At 46.2% G+C, this 20,182-nt stretch overlaps 2 protein-coding genes across 11 annotated transcripts in view; one reads left to right on the top strand and one right to left on the bottom strand.

The window, feature by feature from the left end:
* LOC129556737 (myomegalin-like) overlaps positions 1-20,182 on the top strand; it is a 631,881-nt gene that overhangs the window by 190,965 nt on the left and 420,734 nt on the right.
* LOC129535562 (NBPF family member NBPF4-like) overlaps positions 1-20,182 on the bottom strand; it is a 204,382-nt gene that overhangs the window by 23,539 nt on the left and 160,661 nt on the right. The window contains exons 2-8 of one of the 10 annotated variants that reach the window (XM_088835696.1): positions 12,827-12,970; positions 11,610-11,748; positions 9,597-11,312; positions 4,964-8,591; positions 4,695-4,777; positions 2,776-4,076; positions 459-573 (exon numbers count right to left, since the gene is read on the bottom strand). The exons of 1 other annotated variant lie outside the window; for it this stretch is intronic. In XM_088835696.1, coding sequence (XP_088691822.1) covers positions 459-573; positions 2,776-2,953 — 293 coding nt within the window. In that variant the 5' untranslated portion in view covers positions 2,954-4,076; positions 4,695-4,777; positions 4,964-8,591; ... (1 more) ...; positions 11,610-11,748; positions 12,827-12,970. Of the gene's footprint in view, positions 1-458; positions 687-2,775; positions 8,592-9,596; positions 11,313-11,609; positions 11,749-12,826; positions 12,971-20,182 lie in introns of those variants that run through there. 8 more of the 10 variants (XM_088835698.1, XM_088835694.1, XM_088835692.1 and 5 more) reach the window with 8 other exon arrangements.

Here is a 20,182-nt window from a genome sequence, read left to right as displayed (position 1 = left end):
ATCATGAAGATGTCTCTTCGGGTCCTCACTCGGCCATGCCCATTTCAGTAAAAAATCCACAGAGTATTTTCTGTATTTCTGATGTGGCAACACAAAGTACTGTCCAGTGAATGACACACAGCCAGTCATAGAGTTTGGACAAGCATAGCTGGTGTGAATTGGAAAGACCATAAGAACGACAGGGTCAAGAAAGCATTTTAGGATGTAGTCAGTCAGGAGGGGGTTGTGATTAAAGGCAAATAAGGTGCCAACGGCACAACATTGTGAATGAGCTAGTGCCACTGGTTCACTTGAACGCAGTGAATCTCATGATGTGATTCAAGTCATTTGTTTATTTAAAAGCAAGGTAAATCACTTCCTGAAGAATAACCGGAGCCCATAATTCACCAATTGGTGTTCTCCACCTCTTTTATAATATTGTGCCCTGTGCCTGCCATGAACATTCCTGCCCTCCTTACCTCAGCCTTTCATCCAGCATTGGCTTCTCTGCCAGCTTCTCTGCTGGCCTCTGCACCTCAAACATCAGCTTCTCCCCCAGCACGGATTCAACGATGTCCTTACATGCTTCACACTCTGAGGAAAGAGACACACTGCCTCAGGGAGAGCTGACCTTGCTGCTGTGGTCACTGCCTTCAAGGGAACAGGATGGGCCACCTCAGTGGTGGCTGTAACTCTTTCTCCATTCTCTGTGGAGAGATTTCCACATCTGATTCCCCAGCGACTGAACCGAGGGGATCCCCATTTTAGAGCTGAGGAAAGAGAAGCTCCTAGGCACAGAACCTAACTAGACAAGATGAACTGCCATTTCTCAAAGTCAGAATGCACACCCCCCGAGACTGACCCTGAATCCTGGGCCACAAAACCAAGACCTGCAGCCTCTTAGACGAGACACTGAGCAGGGGCCAGGGTGGCGATTCCGGTGTGGTTGGGAAGGCTCCTAGGACTACAGGACTGCTGCTTCTCTCATGCTGGCATTTCAGTAACAAACAAGGGTCTCAAGGCATAAACCTCACCTGGACACACTAGTGTGAAATAGAATACATGAAACCATAAGGACTTGCAAGAGAGATGCCCAAACACTGAGAAAGCCTGTGTCATTAGGAACAGTAGAACTATGAACCAAGTGTATTGACACTGAGCCAGGCACGACCGTCAGGGCTTTGTCAGATTCGCTCAGTATTCACTACAACTCAAGCAATAGTTACTATTACAGCAACAGACAGACAGAGGAGGAAACAGAGGCACAGAAAGGTTCCCAACAGGCTTGTGAGCCCAGGAGACCTGGCCCAGAGTCCACTCCAGTACTCTTGCCTAGAAAATCCCATGGATGGAGGAGCCTCGTAGGCTGCAGTCCATGGGGTCGCTATGGGTTGGACACGACTGAGCGACTTCACTTTCACTTTTCACTTTCACACATTGAAGAAGGAAATGGCAACCCACTCCAGTGTTCTTGCCTGGAGAATCCCAGGGACGGAGGAGCCTGGTGGGCTTCCGTCTATGGGGTCACACAGAGTCGGACACGACTGAAGTGACTTAGCAGTAGCAGCAGCAGTGGTGACCTCCATGCCAGGGTGCTGGTGAGACATTTCTTCACCAGCCTCACAATTTCTTTCTTAGAGTTTTGCTACTATCATAAGGAGCGGTGTAAATAAAACTTAGCTTCTCCTTTCCCCAAAGCTCATCCTTTCACTTTCTTCAATAGTAGGCTTTACTTCTTACTTGTCTCTGTGTCAGTCATTTTGTATTAACTCCCTCATTGCTTCATTGAAAATGACTGTAGGAAAGTGACACAGACACAAGTGGTCAAGATTCCTCTCATCCCCTTGTTATGCATGTACCCTGGTCATGACTTCTTTCCTTACTCCAGGCCCCTCTCACTGAACAGGCAAAAATGATTCCAACTGCCAGGCTGCCTACGCGTGCAAAGGGCTCCTCACACTCTGCCTGGGTTTTTACTGGGGCTGGTTCTCTCTCCCACTTAGCATCATCCTCATGTTGGTCACACATCTTATGGCACAGACTCAGGGTCCCCCGGACTACTGGTCAACCTGTATCACTGAAGTTTCACCAGCTCAAGTGGGGAGAGAGGGGAAAGTGAAGATTGTCTGATTTCACCAGAAACACCTTCATTATTGCCACAGAGTGTCAAATGGCTTTCTTGGACTCAGGAAGGAGAACCTGCTCACTCAGAAAGCACGGCTTCCTTCTCACCAGGGAGCCTCTGTCTTGATGGCATCCCAGAGACCATGGTTTCAATGAGAAGCAGACTCATCCTTAAGCTCCTTTAAATCATATTCCCTGCTTCTCACAGTGTCTAACCACACGTTACCCCAGTAAAACTAGCACAGGGCTTTGCCAACGGAACCTCAGGGAACCTCAAACTGAGGGAGTTCATTAGTCCCAGAGGTTTAGCCAAGAGGCATGCAGGATCAGATACAGAACAGAAAAGATTCCAGTCAACACAGCTTAGTTTGCACCCGAGAGACACAGGAACTCCTGTGCCTGCACCAGGATTCACTGTCTGGAATTTTAACTCTAGTCTCACCCTACACATCCCTAAAAACTTGGAAAAGCGCCTCCACTCCTTGTGCCTCAGTTTTCTCAGCCTCAGGAAACTGAAGGCAAAAGAGCCACTACTACCTTTCCTGGCTTGTTGTCAGAATGGAATTCAAAACGACAAAGGGAAAAGGAGTCCAATCCTGGAGACTTATAGTTTCTTAGAGGAAAGACAGTGATCATTCATTGCTTGGGTGACCATGACCCCAAAAAACTTACTGTTTTTCTGCAGCTGGTTGGCCAGGGAGTAAACAGTAGCTTCGGATATGAGGAGTTTCTCTTTGACGTCTCTGAAGTCCTGCTTGTACTTTGCCAGCTCCAACAAAAGCTCCTGGCTGACTTCCGTGAGGGTACGTTCTGCCCTCAGATCCGATAAAGAGGGAAGACATACTGCCATGGTGACATGTGGTAGAAGGGGTAGAAGCCAGGGGTGGGGAGGAGACACCCAGTATATGGGGGATTAAAGACAAGCAAAATCACGTCGCTTTAATCAGCACTGAGGGATGACAAAACCTGGAATTCCTGACTTGCTATTGGGAACAACTAGAGGGTTCTCTACTACAAGAAGAAGTTGACGATGCTAGAGCTCAGAGCCAAAGGTGCTGTGTGCGGCTCAGACTCAGACAGGAGTGAAGGAGGGGGACCCAGCGTGCTAGGTGACCATCTGGAGTTGCCATAACAGAACTGGTCGGGGGAGGGGTTCATGGAATCTTGGGGGCCCCTGCCTTCCAGGTGCCTAGGCCTTGACCGTTTGTGGCTATCACCGCTGATAGCACCCAAGCCCTCAGCAGCCACTCTTAGGTTGTCTACACACGTCCCGATACCACTGACCTATCTACTTCCCAAAACTATCTAAGCTGAGTTCCCATTGTTCATTCTTCTGTGTATAAAAAGATTCGAGCGAGAAATACTTGGCCAGCAGGTCTTAATTTCTGTCAGGCTGTCATAAAGTCACCTCAGTTCAGTACATTTCAGTCGCTCAGTCATGTCCGACTCTTTGCAACCCCATGGACTGCAGCACACCAGGCCTCCCTGTCCATCACCGACTCCTGGAGTCCACTCAAACTCAAGTCCACTGAGTTGGGGATGCCATCCAACCATTTCATCTTCTGTCATCCCCTTCTCCTCCCACCTTCAATCTTTCCCAGCATCAGGGTCTTTTCCAGTCAGTCAGTTCTTTCCCTCAGGTGGCCAGAGTATTGGAGTTTCAGCCTCAGCATCAGTCCTTCCAATGAATATTCAGGACTGATTTCCTTTAGGATGGACTGGTTTGATCTTCTTGTAATCCAAGGGACTCTCAAGAGTCTTCTCCGATACCACATTTCCAAAGCACCAATTCTTCGGCACTCGCTTTCTTTATAGTCCAACTCTCACATGCATACATGACCACTGGAAAAACTATATCACCTCATCCCTTTAAACAGATCTTAAGGCTTTTCCACAAGTGAAGGATGTCAAACTTGTAGCCTGTCATGAACTTCTTCCGTAGGTATTCTCCAGTTTAGTCTGTGTCCTAAAAACTGTAGGATAAAAATCAGAGTACAATACTAAGTAATGAAATAATCTTTAAACATATATTCTGTCCCATCTCAGAATTCTTTTGCTGCATCCTGTTGTTATGTCAATTTCTTCTCTTTACTGGGCAACATGTTAGCTTCAGAATAAACTTAAATATGACATCCCTACCTTCTAAATTCTTCCTCTGGGTCTGGGTTGTTCTATTTGATTTTTTAAAATGTTACTAAACACTGCACTTCATACTTTCATTTATGTATTTCATTGAGCCTCACAAGAGCTCTTTCCAAGCTGTCAAAGTGACTAAGAGTTTCTGTGGATGTCCTTGAAAACATGGTGTGCTTGTGCTCAGTCACTTCATTCTTGTCTGATGCTTTGCGATCCCAGGACTGTAGCCCGTCAGGCTCCCCTGTCTATGGGGATTCCCCAGGCAAGCATACTGGAGTGGGTTGCTATGCCCTCTTCCAGGGGAGCTTCCTGACCCAGGGATCAAACCCACATCTCCTCTGCCTCCTGCACTGCAGACTGATTCTTTACCATGAGCCACTGAATACATGGGGTGCCTATCTGTTTAGGAAAGATTTGACTGCCTCGTCCTATTGTTCTGTGCTCATTCAACTCACGTATTGAACAGACCAGGGTTCCAGAGCAGTGTTTGTGGCACACAGTTTGATCCATCTCTTGGAGTTTTCCTCATGCCACTGACCTGTGGTTACATTCCAAAAACAGAGCATGGTGAAGTTCAAGGTCGTAGGGCAGGGATCATGATGATCCAAAGGGAATTTAAGCATTGTGTTCAGTGACACAGAAGCTGAGTTTGAGGAGAGACAGGCAGGCCCTCGGATAGTCATGGTCTGAACCAACTCCTCACTTCCTCAGCATCTCGTCCTACCCGGGTCTTGTGAGTCAGAGACTTGGGGAACCCGTACAGCATCCGTCTCTTCAGTTGAGCTGTTGGTCTACCTGGATGGAGGGTGAAATGGGGGTGACAACAGGCCACTGGGCATTTGTTCGTGTTAAGGTAAGAGATGCAAAACTGGAACAACTATTTATGAAAGCTAATCTTCCCCACACCCCACGCGGTCCTCCCACTACAGTGATTCATGATACTCGGTGTGTGAGACTCAGCAAAGGCTTTAGGGAAATATGTTCTCCAGTTGCTGTGGGGCCTGGCATTCTGTGGGGGAAAGAAAAACGTGTCAAATTTCTTCATTTTAAATGGGATGAAACCAAAAAAGCTCACAAAAGATATCTGACTTGAGGTCAAACAGGGATGAAATTTGCCGTGCTCCAGAAGTATATAACAGGTAGAGTTCATTGACTGACACATGCCAGGCATTTCACACATATTATGATACTTTCTTTCATCGTAGTCATTCAAGGTAACACCACTGTAGTAGAGGTACATAAAATAATTTATTAGGCCAAAGTTAAAATAAAAAAAAAAACACTTTATCAAGGCAAGTTAGCTATTGTTTTGCATTTTTTCAGTAGGAGAAACCTATTGTTTTTATTCTGCCTTGGCCCCATTTCATACTCCTCTTTTTCTCTGTGACTTGACTTTATTCCTAGAGCCCTACCTTTTTTCAACTAAACCATTTCTATGCACTGAGCAATAGCAGAAGTGAAGGCTTGGCCCTTCTAAATGCTTCCTGAGTGCTTATGTGTTTCAGGACACCTGACACCATCTGGAGGCAAAAGCAGCCTGTCTGTTAGAATGTGTGCTGTGCTACACTGCTTGAGTCCTGTCCGACTCTTTGTGATCCTCTAGCCCTCCAGCCTCCTCTGTTCATGGAATTTCTCAGGCAAGAAGAGTGGAGTGGGTTGCCATTTCTTCCTCCAGGGAATCTTCCTGACCCAGGGATCAAAACCGTGTCTCTTGTGTGTCCTACATTAGCAGGCGGGTTCTTCACCACTAGCGCCCCTGAGAATCCATCTGTTAGAATGGGCAGCTGCTTTCCCAGCCCACTGAAGTTAGCAGGATGTCCCAGGACAGGAAGGGACCACTTCCCTTCTACTCAAGGATCTTTTCTCTCAGTGACTGTGCTCTATTGGGCCGAACTCTCCTGAAATGGAATGTTCTTGCTCACTTTCTGGTTTCTTGTTAGGTTGAATATTTATAAAATTTTGTAACAAATAGCTTTGTTGAAGTTTGCATTTATAGCAATACGAGTTATTTTTCAGAAAGTGGCAGCTTGGAGAAGATTGGAACCATCAATGAGCAAACGGGGTGAATTTAGCTTGCACTCAAAACCAGACTTGAATTTAAAATTAGGGCTCTCACTTTTCTCAAGGTGGATAGTCAGGTGCCACAGGTGTGTGTCCCCAGGGTATTTGTCTCTGCTGTAAACTAGAGAAGAGTTAAATGGGGTCAGATGGGCCTAGTCCTTCAATTCGAGAGTCTTCCAATAGTTCTCTGCTTTAGTCACTGGAGTGGAAACACCCTTCTTCTTCTGCTCTGTCCTACTTCTGTGTTTGGGGTAAAAGGTATACAGCTCAGCGTGTTCTGTCCCCAAGCTGATCATTGTTAAGAATCACCTGGGAGAGTTAGTCCCAAACAAGTGCACAGCCCTCCCCCGTAGGAAGTGTGACTCAGTGAGTTGAGGTGGGACCTGGAGTCTCTTTGTTAAAGGTGCTCAGGTGTGCACTTAGCTTTACCCGCTGGTTTCACTGACCTCCCTCATGATTCGAGTGGATGATTATTTCATTTATGGTACTTCTAGTGTTCAAAATTGACTGGTGCCGAAAAGATAACTCTCTGCTGCTTTGCAGATGAAGAAACTGAGGCACACAGAAGGTCTCTAATGGGCCGAGACCCCCTTGCTGTAAGTCCTGGAGCCACATCCGGGTAAGGTCCCTTCTACTCCGAAACCCCATCCCACATTTTCCAGTTCCCTCTTGTCTCAGATTCTTCCAAGTAGCTGTTTCCTTCACCTATACTGCATTTCTACTAAAAGCTTCCCAAATGTATTAATAATCTCTCACTTGATACTGTTTTTCAGAACAGATATTTTGCAGAACAGTCTATCATCACCCCGTGATGCATACTGGTGACTTATTAAGAAACTGAGTATGGGTGTGGGTAACTTTGTTACTCTTCCCTCTTTCCTTCAGCAGTTTATGTGTTCTGTTTACTTACACCAATATAGTGTCTTAATTGCTGTAGTTTTAACCTGAGTTTTGAAATCTAGTAGAGTAAATCCTCTAGCTTAAATTCTCCTTCAGTGTGTCTTGGCTAACTGAGATACTTTGATTTCCACTTACATGTTATAATTAGCCTGCAAAATATACCTCCCCCCAAATGCCAGCTGCAATACCATTCAGAATAACAAGGATTTGACATTCTAAAAATATTGTCTTCCAATCTATGACTATAACGTATATTCTATTTATGTATGTCTTCTTTAATTTCTCTCAGCAATAGTTTTCAGGAGTCGTCAGTATCTGTATTCTTAAGCATTAAATGATCATGGATGTTTGTCTCTATTATGTTTTATTGAATTTCATTTCCTAACACTGCTGGTATGGAGCAATGTGGTAGAATTTTATATGAATCCTCTTGACTGCACCATTTAAAAATATGCAACTAAATGCATTTTGATAGATGTACACACTATGGAAGCCACAGCCACAATCAAGATGCAGGGTGTTTCCATCGGTCACAACTTTCCTTGTTCCCCTTTGCAGTCCATCACTCCCTCAACTCTTAGCCCCAAGCAGCCATTGCCAGTTTAGATGAATTTGCCTTTTTAACAAATTTATAAAATGGAACAGTATACATACTCTTTCTTGTCTGCAAATTAAGCACTCAACACATAGTTAAGAGATGATGTGTGTAAAACCTCAAAATTGTAAATGCAGAAGAATATGATTACCATCTCTGCTTCAGAAATGAGCCCCATTCTCCTGGCCCCTGATAAGAATGAAGATCTCTAATTCTTCTCCAAACACCATTTATGCACCTTATGGCACACTTACTTGGAGGACATCCACGTGTGGGCACTTCCAAGTTGCAGGCTGGGGGTCTAGGGCAGAGCCTCAAGGTCCCATCGTCCTCCTCCTGGGATCGGTGTTCCCAGCAGTATAAACCTCCTCCTCCTCCTGGGATTGGTGCTCCCAGCAGTTTATACCTCATCCTCCTCCTGGGATTGGTGCTCCCAGCAGTATAAACCTCCTCCTCCTCCTCCTGGGATTGGTGCTCCCAGAGTACAAACCAACTGGATCCATCGTGTGGATCTCCTCGGCAGGTGCACAAGCTCACTGTGGACTAAGCTCCTCTCCTGGTCCTTCCTGCTCAGCTCAGGTTGCTCCTTGAGAACTCAGGTGATGCTGTGCATTCCTCACTTCCGACTGAATTTTCCAAACTCAACTTGTCCTTATGCTCACCTCCCTTGGCAAACAGCTCCTCGACCATTACCTTGCTTTTCTTTGGGTTTTCTCATCCTCTGAACCTGTTGCTTCCTTTCTTCCATCCCCTCTCTCCTTTCTGTGTTTCCAGTGTGTGGGCCCAGTTGAGGCTCCTATAGGAGACACACAGAGAAGGAACCAAGGTCAGGTCTTGGCTGCAGATCCCAGGGAACACTTAACATGCATCTTAGTCTCTCATGCACTCAGAAAAAACTCAGCAGGAAAGGAATTTGGAGAATCTGAATAACCTTATCTTACAGATGAGGACACTGAGGCCCAGAGAGAGATGGAGATTTCGCCTAAATTCCCACACCCTGATGCAGCATAGCTGCCACACAAACCTTGACCACAAGTTTTGTATCCAAAAGCACCAGGAACCTGTGGCTAAACTTCAGGGGACATTTGATCAAACATACATATTTCCCTTCTTAAAATAAAAATACCTGACGGACATTTCCCCAAAAGAATTTCAACTCTTTTCAATAGTCCTATATTTATACTTGGCATTCCTTTCTTTCTCCAGGGTATCTTCCTGACCCAGGGACTGAACTCAGGTCTCCTGCATAGCAGGCGGATCCTTTACCATCTGAGTCACCAGGGAAGCCCAATCTCTTTCCAATAGTCCTAAATTTATACTGTTTTCCACCTTGGTGGACACAATGGGACCAAGGAATGCATGAATATTAAATACATCACACTCTTTATTTAAAAATTAGATGTGATTCTCTAAAACATCTGGCTCCTGTGCTAGAGGCCATATTTTTGAGAGCCAGGTACTCTCTGTGGCTTAGTCAACCTGCCTCCCCAGAGCCTCTTCAAAGCCTGCCACAGAGAACATTCAGTAAATGCTTGTCAAGCAGACCAATACTAGTTACCAGGAATCACTAACTCTTACTGATGTCTTCTACTCCCTACCCTATTTCCATCAATCCTGCCCTGTGTCTATGTGAAAACAATGAAAGCACAGCCCTGGCGACAGAAGTCCAAGATGCAAATTCCAACTTCACCAAAATACCAAGTCTGCTTTACATGGTGATTTCACTGCCCTCTTTGAGCACATGGATCTCATGTATAGTGGAGAAGGATGGATCGTGTAAAATCGAGAAAGTGGTACTAACCTTGGATGATTGACTGTGATATCATACAGGAGACAGACCACAATCCCTGGGTGCTGGCTGCACAGTATAGAAAATCTATAGCAGAGACACTACAGGTCATGTTAGAAACGTGGGGATAGGGCTCGAGAAACTGCATTTCAGACAAAAATTCCAGGGAGATTCTCATGAAGGAAAAACCCCAAGATTAAACAAATGGCCCAGAGTGAAGACCTTGAAATCCTAGCAGCAACAAGCATGACTCAGCTTAAGTAAAACAAGCCCCTTGTAAAGGTGGCTTCTCAAGGGAAAATGTCTCCTTTGCAGGATGGTGTCCAACCCTGCCCAGTCCCACTCTCTTCCAGGACAGAACTGGGCAGCAGTGGCCAGTGGTACATGATGAGACCTCAGGAAGTGAGCATAACTGGGGACCTATCCTCAGGCTCCTCCATGTGCCAGCATCACTCCAAGCCCACAGGTAAACACAAAGCTGGTAGGTCAGCCTGTGAGATGAAGTCTCATTTAGGATCCACCCCTTTCCCACCAGGGCATCCTCTCCCATTCCTCCTCTAGTCCCCGCTCACAGAGTGAGGTAAAGCAAAGGCCCTGGCAGTGCCAAGTCCTTCCCAGTGCACCCCTCATCCTCCCCACCCTGGGCCTCGGGGCGGAGCAGGGGTGTGAAAGTCAGTGACTACCTCTGTGCTCTCACGGTCACATCCTTCTCAGTCCCGCACCCTGGTCCCCTCGCAGCCCACTCTCAGACCCTTCCAGAATGCCAGGTGCCAACATCTGCAGAACATTCTTCCATCATCAAGAGTTATTACAGAAAGGGGGGGGGGGGTTGTTTCTGCACAGAAATTAGTAAGAAAAAAAAATCAGGGTTAAATTATGGCCCAACCCATTTTCACACTGTGGGGTCAACATCTTTTTAGGTTACCATTTAGGAACATTTCTAGGAATGGGCTCAACTGATTATGGCAAAGCTTTAAAGTCCAAGGTAAAAGACTTAGTTTTTTACTTTGAAGCAATTTCTAACACCTCACATTTTTCTTCAAAGTGGCTGCTAGAGAACGCATTGGTGTTTTAAATAAATGTAGAGAATGCCTGCCTTATGGATAATCTTTCCCTTTACGTTTCATCTTTTTCCTTATTACCAAGTTCTCTTTTAGATCAATAAGACCCAATGATTCTTTTATGTTGTTTCCTAAAGAAAAACATGTCGAAATCAAATTGCTGCTTTCAGCCCAATATTATGCAGTGAAATCAATTTGTTAGGTGGCATCTTTCCATCATTTTTTTATATAGTGACATAGGAACCCTGGAACCCCATGACTGGCCTCAGGATTCCTTTACTGGAAAGCTCATTCAGAGGCAGACCCCACATGTCCTCTGACCTTGAGAATCAACTGAACTGCATTTCTCCCCAGTCCTGACATGGCATAAAGGAGAGAGAATTGGGGTCAAGAGAGAAGATGATGACAAAGTGAGAGTGAACTGAGAAGTCAGGGCAGGTTTCTGATTAGGGTGGGAGGACCGATGGGGATGGAATCTAGAGGGATGTTCATTGAGAACCTGTGCTCTCACAGGTGGACCAGAAATTTCCTCTTGGAAGGTCAGCGCAGGTCAAGAGGCACCTGTGCATTCTGATACAGACGGTGACAGTTTGCTCTGAACGGTGCAGTGGTTTCCTTACCTCCAAATTAGTCCTTGCCTTCTTCAAAACATCGTGTGTCCTGGTCACTGAAACAACAAAACAGTTCCCAAAGGCAGAAATTACCAGCGGGGTCCACATCTGACTTGGGTGTGTGTGTTCTAAAGTTTGTCTTTCTGGCCACTCAGCTTGGGGTCTCCTGCTCCCCTTCACCCCTCACATCTCCTCCTCTGCCTCTATGATTACTGATGACACAGGAGGTTCAGGGATGTCACATCAGTCTCCCCCATCCCCTAGCCTCTCTGGTCACTGTCCATTCACAGCACAAGTGGGGAGCCTGGAAGAACCCCAATTTCCTGTCCCATTCCCTGTCCCAGGGCACCCACACTGGCTGAAGATGAATTGCTCCATGCTCTCCTTCTGCTGGTTGGCGGTCTTCAGGCGCTCAGATGTACTCTGAAGGAGACTCTCCTGTTTGGATAGTTTGGTTCTCAGTTCCAGAAGCTCCTTTTTCAGGGACTCTCCCTGGGAAGAAAAATAGGTGTTCTGTCAGTGGTCAGAAGGCCTAAAGCACCCTGTGATTTGTGGCTCTTTACACCCCAAACAGGATTCTACAATCTTCTCAAGTATTTCTGGACCAGATTTCCCTGCCTCTAAAACCCTCCAGCAGGTGATGGCTCAGGATGGGCCAAGAGGTGGGAACACTGAGGACCTGGAAGCTCCTGTGCAAAGGAGCACAGGCCACACTCCAACTGCTGCAGAGAACCTGAGTCCAGGCCACACTGAAACTCCCAGCTGTAAGAGCTCTGATTTAGTGCTGACATAGCTATATCACTTGGGCATCAAAACTTGGTCATTAGGAATATTATGCCTGGGGAGACAGGGCTGGCCTGAGACAGTCTACAAGTCTGTAAATATATCTGCCAACTTCAGGATGGCAAAATACTTCCTACTTGGAATTAGCAAAGTTGGATCCCTTAAAGTTATCATTGATACTAGTCTGGAGTGAGAAGCCTAGGAGGGATTTTGAAATCTACCTAACCCAAGATCATCAACCAGAGTGGCCTGAGATCTGAAAGCGCCTGGGGGAGGCTGACTCTCCTCAGGCTTGACCCAGAGACACAGGTTTAAGTGGAAATTGTTCTGGGATTTCAGTGGGTGGACAAAAAGGGCTGGTCCACCCCTGGTGACATTCTGTGATCCTGTCTGCCTGTGTGGACCTGGGGGTGAGTGGGAGTGGGCTCAGGATGGAAAAGGAGGCGTTGATGTTTTAAATGGCCCTGAACGCAGCTCAGCTGAACTTCAGAAAGTTAAAGGGATGGAACATTTGTGGGTTACCAGGGTTTTCATGTCTCTGCCTCCTCTGTGTTCTTTTCTTCTCCTGTTTGGCTCCTTATCCTGGGGCTCAGGCTGTGAGGAGAGGGATGTTTTCAGACCTGCACAGAGAGCGCTCACCACGGAGGAGAGGTCTCCCTCCAGGGACACACGCCTCATGTCCCCTTCTCCCAACTGCCCATTTGGCTCCTGATCTTCAGGCTCTGCAGGCCGAGGAGTTAGAAGGCTAGTTAGGGGGCAGAACCGGTAGAGGATGCTGGCTTCTTACCACTTTGTCCACAAGCGCAGGACCAGGGGAGCTTGGCAAGGCTGCTTGCCAGAACATGGTGAGGAGGGAGGCCGACTCCTCCAGCCGGTGGTGCAGGGCGGTGGCGCTGCTCCTCAGCTCCTGGATGCCTTCGCTGCCCAGCACCTGGGAAAGGGGGCGGAAGACATGCGCATCCTAGAGCCATAGAGCACAGGCCTCAGCTTCCTTTGTGAGCAAGGTATGGCCACAGGCTTGCTTGAACCTGTGAGACTATTTTCTAACCTGGAATCCAATGTTCTCTGACTCAGCAAGGGCCTCCCACTTTGGAAGAATTCATTTGATTCCACACTTTTTAGCTTTTAGTCCTGCTTCGTGCTCTGGAGTTCTAAGGTCTCTATTTTTGCACTGTACCCCCATCCCCGCTGCCCTTCCCTAAACCCACTGCCCTTCCCTAAATCCAGGCCTTATGCTTCAAATGGGCTGCACCATTTGTAGCTCGAAGGACTGAGAGCTGCTCCCTTTACCTGGCATGTTCTCCTTTCCAGAGAAGCCTTGTGGCCTGCTCTCCTCTCCTGCTCGGCCTGAGCAGAGAAGTCCAAGGCTGCCACTCTCCTCACCCCTTCCACACATCTGACCCATATGGATGAATATTCTCAATTCCCAGGCAACTGATGAAGTGATTTTATCCTGCCCACAAATGATCACATCCCAGTGTGACTTTAGCAGATAATAAGCTACCAAACAGCATTGCAAGGATGCTGATGCTTAACATGCTCTGCTGATGAGGATGGCAGTGCTGCACATGCTTTTCTGTGGTTCTCAGGGGAAATACAGAGTCAGCTACATCTGGAACAGAACAAAGCTTGTCGTGAAACAAGATGGTGAAGACAGAAGGCCTTGCTGGATGGAAATGGAAAATACATCCTCAGCTGGTGAGAGATATGCAGCAGGAAAAAAGATAGTGGGAGAAGGAGCTAAAATCAAAAGAAGAAAGGGCTTAAGGAAAAGGTGCACCTAAGAGCTAAAATGTGATTACCTCTATGCCTGGGGCTTCAAGACCAGAGAAGCTGCAGGCTGGTCTCACAAGTGATGCTATCTTCTTGACCAGCAGTCTGCCTTCCCCAATCTGCTCTCTTAGGGCACTATAGTCATCAATGTGGCTGATGACGAGGCGGCCATGCTTATTGGTGAAGGAGCCATCAGTAGCATCACCCTCCAGCTTGGGAGGCTTCTTCGTTACTGGAGAAGCATCCAAACCCAGCTCTGAAGAATAAAACCACATCAACAAAGAACCCACTGTTATTCATAGTCACCCTCAGTTCAATCCAAAAGGAACATCAAATAGTAAAAGAGGTCAGAAACAAGATCAACAGTTCTGGAAAGCACACCTGTGAAGTCCATACATATTCTGGGTTCTACATTATTATAGTCTTTCTCTCAGCATCTCATAATCATAAAATCGCCAGGAGGTAAATTTTATCCTTACTGACAAACATTCAGGACAGACATTAATATTTCTTTTTTTAATTTGGGGGTTGAGAAGACACAGACAAGGAAATTAAGCTGGATACAGAGAGCACTTTCAAGAAGGAAGAGGTTCCAGTACAGTGAAGCAATGCCAGAGCAATAGGAAAACCATAGGAGGAAGAGTAGTGACAAAAAAGGCAGCCACAGGAGGTGGAATGGCAGGGCTAAAGGCTTTGGGACATGCAGAGAAAAATCTCTAAATTCAGATAATGTGTATACAGAGAACCAAAAGTTACTTGTACTAATAACTTTCCGTCATCAGACCCTGAGTCCTGTGGTTGCCCTCTTTACCATTCGTCCTACTGAAGGTTGTGGTCTCTGGGCCAGGAGCCGCAGAAGAGGAGCTGGGGAAGACCAGAACTGGAGAATTCATGCCCACATCCCGAACTGGAGGGGAGGCAACCGAATCGAGGGAGTAAAGACAGCCACAGCTTTAGGAACCCTGGAACACACCACTCCACTGGAGGTCTAAGGTACCATGACTCTCCTCTCATACTGTCATCACCCATATACCACAATCAAAACCAACAGCAAACTCATCACTTATTTTGAAATAAGATGTGAAGGCTGTTCCACGAGAAAAAAACTTGTAGTTTGAAAAAATTATTAGGTGTATTTTTCTAATCCCAGATTTGAATATAATATTGTATGCAGTATGTCTAATACAATGCTTTGTGACTAAACATAAATATGCATAAAAACATGCAGTACATATGTTAAAATATTTGATCAAGAAGTGAGTGGATTTATGGGGATTTAACTCTGCACTCTAATCACTGTTCTGATGAGTCAGTCCTAGAAAATATGTACTAGAATAAGAATAGGAGACATAAGCCTTGGTGAGTTTGAGATGCCCTATTAGAGACCAGACCGCAACCTGGAAAATATCACGAAGAGATTGATATGATCCTACTCAGGCAAATGTGGCTTAGAACCGGATTTCTAGCTCAGGCCTCTCTGCTGTGTGATGATGAGGAGGAGTGACTGAGCTGACAGGGATGAGTCCTGGCTGCTGCTGTGGGGAGGCGCTGAGAGGGCAAAGCCTGAGAGGGAAGAGAAGCAACACCGAGACAGAGCATAACGAGGGGGCAGGAACACAGCAAATCAAAGCTTCTCTGAATCCTGGGCGGGCCTGTTCACTCCCACAAACCTCAGCATATCAGTGACTCGTCTCAGTGCCTAGATTTTCTCATGTGAAATACAGAGATGGTAAATGCTGCACTAGCTCTGATGAAATTATTTGAAAAATTATTTGAAAACATGGTAAATTTTAAAACACTCCACAAACATAAGGTATACGCATTAACATATACAGCTGTACAGCTGTTAATTGTTTTGAGTACTGCACCCCAATCCAGTACTCTTGCCTGGAGAATCCCATGGACAGAGGAGCCTGGAAGGCTGCAGTCCATGGGGTCGCTTAGAGTCGGACACGACTGAGCGACTTCACTTTCACTTCACTATGGTGTCAGGCACTTGTAAATTATTTCATTTAATGCTCCACAATATAGTTTATATTATTATTATCCTCATGTTAAAGATGAGGAAGCTAAGGCTTAAATACTTGAGGAGTTTTAACACTTTTCCGAAGGCAAACAACATGTAAGTGGCAAACTCAGAATCCGGATCTGACCCTAAACTCCATGCCCTCATGGCACTGTACTGAAACATCTTTGACTTCACCCTGACCCTAAGGAGTGTGGAAGAGGCAATATTGTCCCTTCCACCACACACATCCTGGGGACCTTCCCATTGCTGAGGGCTTCACGGTTCCCTTTTCTTTTCTGCCTTGGAAGAAGGGCGGCTTGTTTCCAGGGTCAGTGCTGGGGGGAGTTTCTGGCTGACATCAGGAGGAGCTGAGGCTGGCTCTGCCGGCACCGCCGTCCAACTGCTGTTCAGGCTGCAGTCGCAGACAAGTGTTCACCTGAACCCTCTGCTCCAGCTGCCCTCGCAAAGCTCGGATCTCTGCCACCAGGGGGCTCAGGTCACTGCTCAAAGGGACTTGGTGACAGGCATCCCAGGTGTAAGCTAAGAGGAGAGAGAGAGGTCTGGTGGCACTGAACCAAGTGTTTCCAAGCATCTGTCAGAACACTCTTCTGTGATGTTCCTTTCTGCCAAGGACCCCAATGTAATCTCAGAATCCCAGGAGTAATGTGGCTTAGAACCTGCTTAGAAGCATTACACCCCCTGCCGTGATGGGGATGTCACTTTTCCTGGGTGAGGACTGGCATATATTAAGATGGTACACACTCCAGCCTGGAATTTCCTTGAGACTCAAATGACCCTTGTCCATCTAGAGGGCACAGGATTGTCAGATGAAGTCAAACCTAATATTTCTCCTCCCTATTAACCTTAGTCCTGCAGGCTAGAGAGCAGGGTCTTTCAAGGCAGAAGATCAGTACTAAGCTGGAGAAGTGCACAGACTGAGGGAGATGTGATGACCTCCACGTTCAGGAATCAAAGGGGAGAGGAAGAAGAAGGCATCAGGCCTTTGGGCAACACTTCAGAGTGGGAGGGACAGGGCTTCCCTGGTGGCTCAGTGGTAAAGAATCTGCCTGCTAACACAGAAGACGTGAGTTCAATCCCTGGCCCAGGAAGATCCCACATGCCGTGAAGCAACTAAACCCATAGGCCACAACTACTGAGCCTGTGCTCTGGAGCCTGGGAACTACAACGAAGGGGCCCATATGCCTAGAGCCTGTGCTTTGCAGCAAGAGAAGCCACCACAATGAGAAGCCCACCCATCCCAACTAGAGAAAAGCCTGTGCAGCAATGAAGACCCAGTACAGTAATAAATAAATGAATTTTTAAAATTAAAAAAAAAAAAAAGAACGAGTGGGATAGAGGAGAGAACATAACTAATTGGACTTCTCAAGTTCTAATTGCTTTTTACCTGCACTCACCACCCACAGCCTTTCTCTATGGACTGGGAGAAGAAGAAATCTAAGAAATATTCTATAAGACTATAATTGCTCATCTAAAAACATTGAAGTCAAATGTATTTGAAAAGATAGAATTTGTTTTCGTTTTTATCAAGGTAACAGGATGCATATACCATATGATACCTGCATCCAGTTGCATCAGAGCCACCGGCCTTAACCAAACACATTATTTCTGCAGTGAGCTATGTGAATATTCTCACGAAATGAATAAATGAAGAGGAGTGCAGGACAAGGTGGCAGAGTAGAAGGACGAGCTCACCTCTTCTTATGAAAACACTAAAATCACAACTAAGTGCTAAACAACTATCAACAAAGAACACTGGCAGCTACCCAAACGGATATTCTGCCTCCAAAGACAAAGAAGACACAGAGAGAGAGCAGGAGGAGTGCCTTCATGATATCATCAAATCCCATGCCTGCTGGGTGGGTTACCCACAAACGGGAAAATACATTGCAGCAGTTCTCCCACAGGAGAATTCTGAGTCCCACACCAGGCTTCCCAGCCTGGGCATCTGTAATAGGAAGGAGGAGCTACTGGAGCGTTGGCTTTGAAGGCCAGCAGGGTGTGAGTGCAGGAGTTCCACAGGGCTGGGAGAAACAGAGACTCCAGTTTTAGAGGCTGCACACACAGTTTCATGAGCACTGGGACCTAGGCCAAAGCAATGACTCCACAGAAACCTGGGCAGGTCTTGGAGGGTATCCTGGCTCTCGGTAGGGACATGGACACGGATGGCAGGAGCTCCAGGGAATATTCAACAATGTAAGCTCTCCAGGACGTTGCCACTTTGGCACCGAGACCTGGCCCCACCCAACAGCCTATAGGCTCCAGTGCTGGGATGCCTCAGGAGTACCAACAGGAGGATGGGAACACAACACTACTCATCAGCAGACAGGCTGAATAAAGTCATCTGGAGTCCACTGATGCCTCTAAACATACTCCTTGACCTAGCTCTGCCCACCAGAGGGACAAGATCCAGGTCCACCCACCACTAGGCAGGCACCAGTCTCTCCCACCCGGATGCCTGAACGATCTCCTGGACCAGCCTCACCCACTAGGTGGCAGATATCAGAAGCAAAAGGAACTGTAATCCTGCTGCCTGTGGAAAGGCGACCACACACATGGAAACTTAGACAACACGAGACAGCAGAGAAATATGTTCCAAACAAAGGAACAAGATAAAACCCCAGGAGAACAACTAAGTGACGTGCAGGTAGGCAATCTACCAAAAAAAATTCAGAGTAACGTTGGGTAAAGATGACTCAAAATCTCAGAAAAGAATGGAGGCACAGATCAAGAGGATACAAGAAATGTTTAACAAAGATCTAGAAGGTACAAAGAACAGAGTTTTACAATGACTAAAATGAAAAAGGCACTAGAGGGAATCAGTACCAGAATAAATGAGGCAGGAGAAAGTTGAGAGTGTTCCGTTTCTAACATTTGATATTCATTAACTGGCAGGCCACAGCTCCACTCTTCTCAAACACAACAATAAGGCACAGAAGCGGGGGCTTCTCTGCACGCTCTCTCACTCCAGGCTCCTTCTGGGAGCCCCAGCTCTGTCCACTTCCACCAGGCTTACATCACGGCAGGGACCACAACCTTCTGGCAGCCAGAAGTGACCCTCATTCCACCAGGAGCCAGCTCTGTAATGGAAGTCAAGGCTATGAAGGGCACCTTTTGTCAACAAGTGGCTTTCAGACACCGCGTTTTCCACAGACTTGCTTCCTCCAGCTTTGCTAAGATGAATGAGAAGACTCGCATGGCTTCCAAAGAAACCCAGAATTGCAATGACATCTGGTTTGCACTGAGGTTCAAAATTATGAATCTGTGCCAAGCACCGAAGCACAGACATGTTCACATTTGGCATCAAGGCTGCACCGGACCTTCCCAGGGACAGAGCCTCATGGGGAAGCCTTGCAGCCCCACCGGTGGTCTTCAGACCACACTTTGAGAACCACTAGGCTGGGACCCCACATCCGGGGATTACTGGTTCAGAGCCCCAAACGTTCAGAATCAGAATGAAAGTCAATTATGGCCAGGAACCAACAAGTTCTAGGGCTTTTTTTGCATGAATTAATAATTTTTAATAAAAAAAAATATTTCTCAACTGAGATCTTTTGAGGTCTACAACACTGATCTACATAAAGAAGGGGGACTCTAGATACCAAAGTGAAACAAGATTAATGGGAAGAAAAAAGAGAAGACAGGCAGAATGGCGGGGAGAGATAAATAGTTTAAATACTATTGTAATTGCTACAATAACATCGGCAAAATTCCCTATAAAATAATCTGCCCTGTTTAAAAAGGGAGACATGTCATTTAATATCATTACTGGGTAACTTTTGCTGTGCTGTATTGACACTTCTATGATTACATGCTCGTATTTCTTACATGCAAATACTGCTACCTAAAGCAACTTTAGCCTAACAATCTTCCATTATTTACTTCATCCAGATTTATGACTTGAACACTGCAATCCAGGGTCTCTGAAGAGTCGGTCTTTCTCTCTCGCACACACCACTGTAGGAGATTCAACTAAAACTATGGATTCCAACTGTGTCTTAATCAATTCCATTTAATAGTTTCCATAAAGAAAGGAAGAACTATCAATATTTGCTGATCTCAAGAATGACTCATCCCCCTAAAATGACTGACAAAGTAATTATATATATTTTCTCCATAAGTTTTGCTCCCATCTCCATCTCAGATTTTAAAACTTTGAGCCGTATTTTGATTTTTTAAAAAAAATAAGTTTGCATCACCTTGTTGCGAGGAGGAGATATAGCAACAAGGAATGTACATCAATCACAAAAAGTGCTCCAGCTAAAGCCATCCACTCAACACAGTTAAGGGGGCAGAAAGCTTGTTCCCAGTCCCCTGAGATGACCTGGCTGCTAAAACTCAGAC

Source organism: Moschus berezovskii, chromosome 4 (assembly GCF_049115385.1).
Source record: "Moschus berezovskii isolate FMDL1 chromosome 4, NW_MosBer_1.0, whole genome shotgun sequence".
NCBI lineage: Eukaryota > Metazoa > Chordata > Mammalia > Artiodactyla > Moschidae > Moschus > Moschus berezovskii.
The sequence above is the reverse complement of the archived record's forward strand: the minus strand, read 5'-3'. Positions and strand labels throughout refer to the sequence as shown.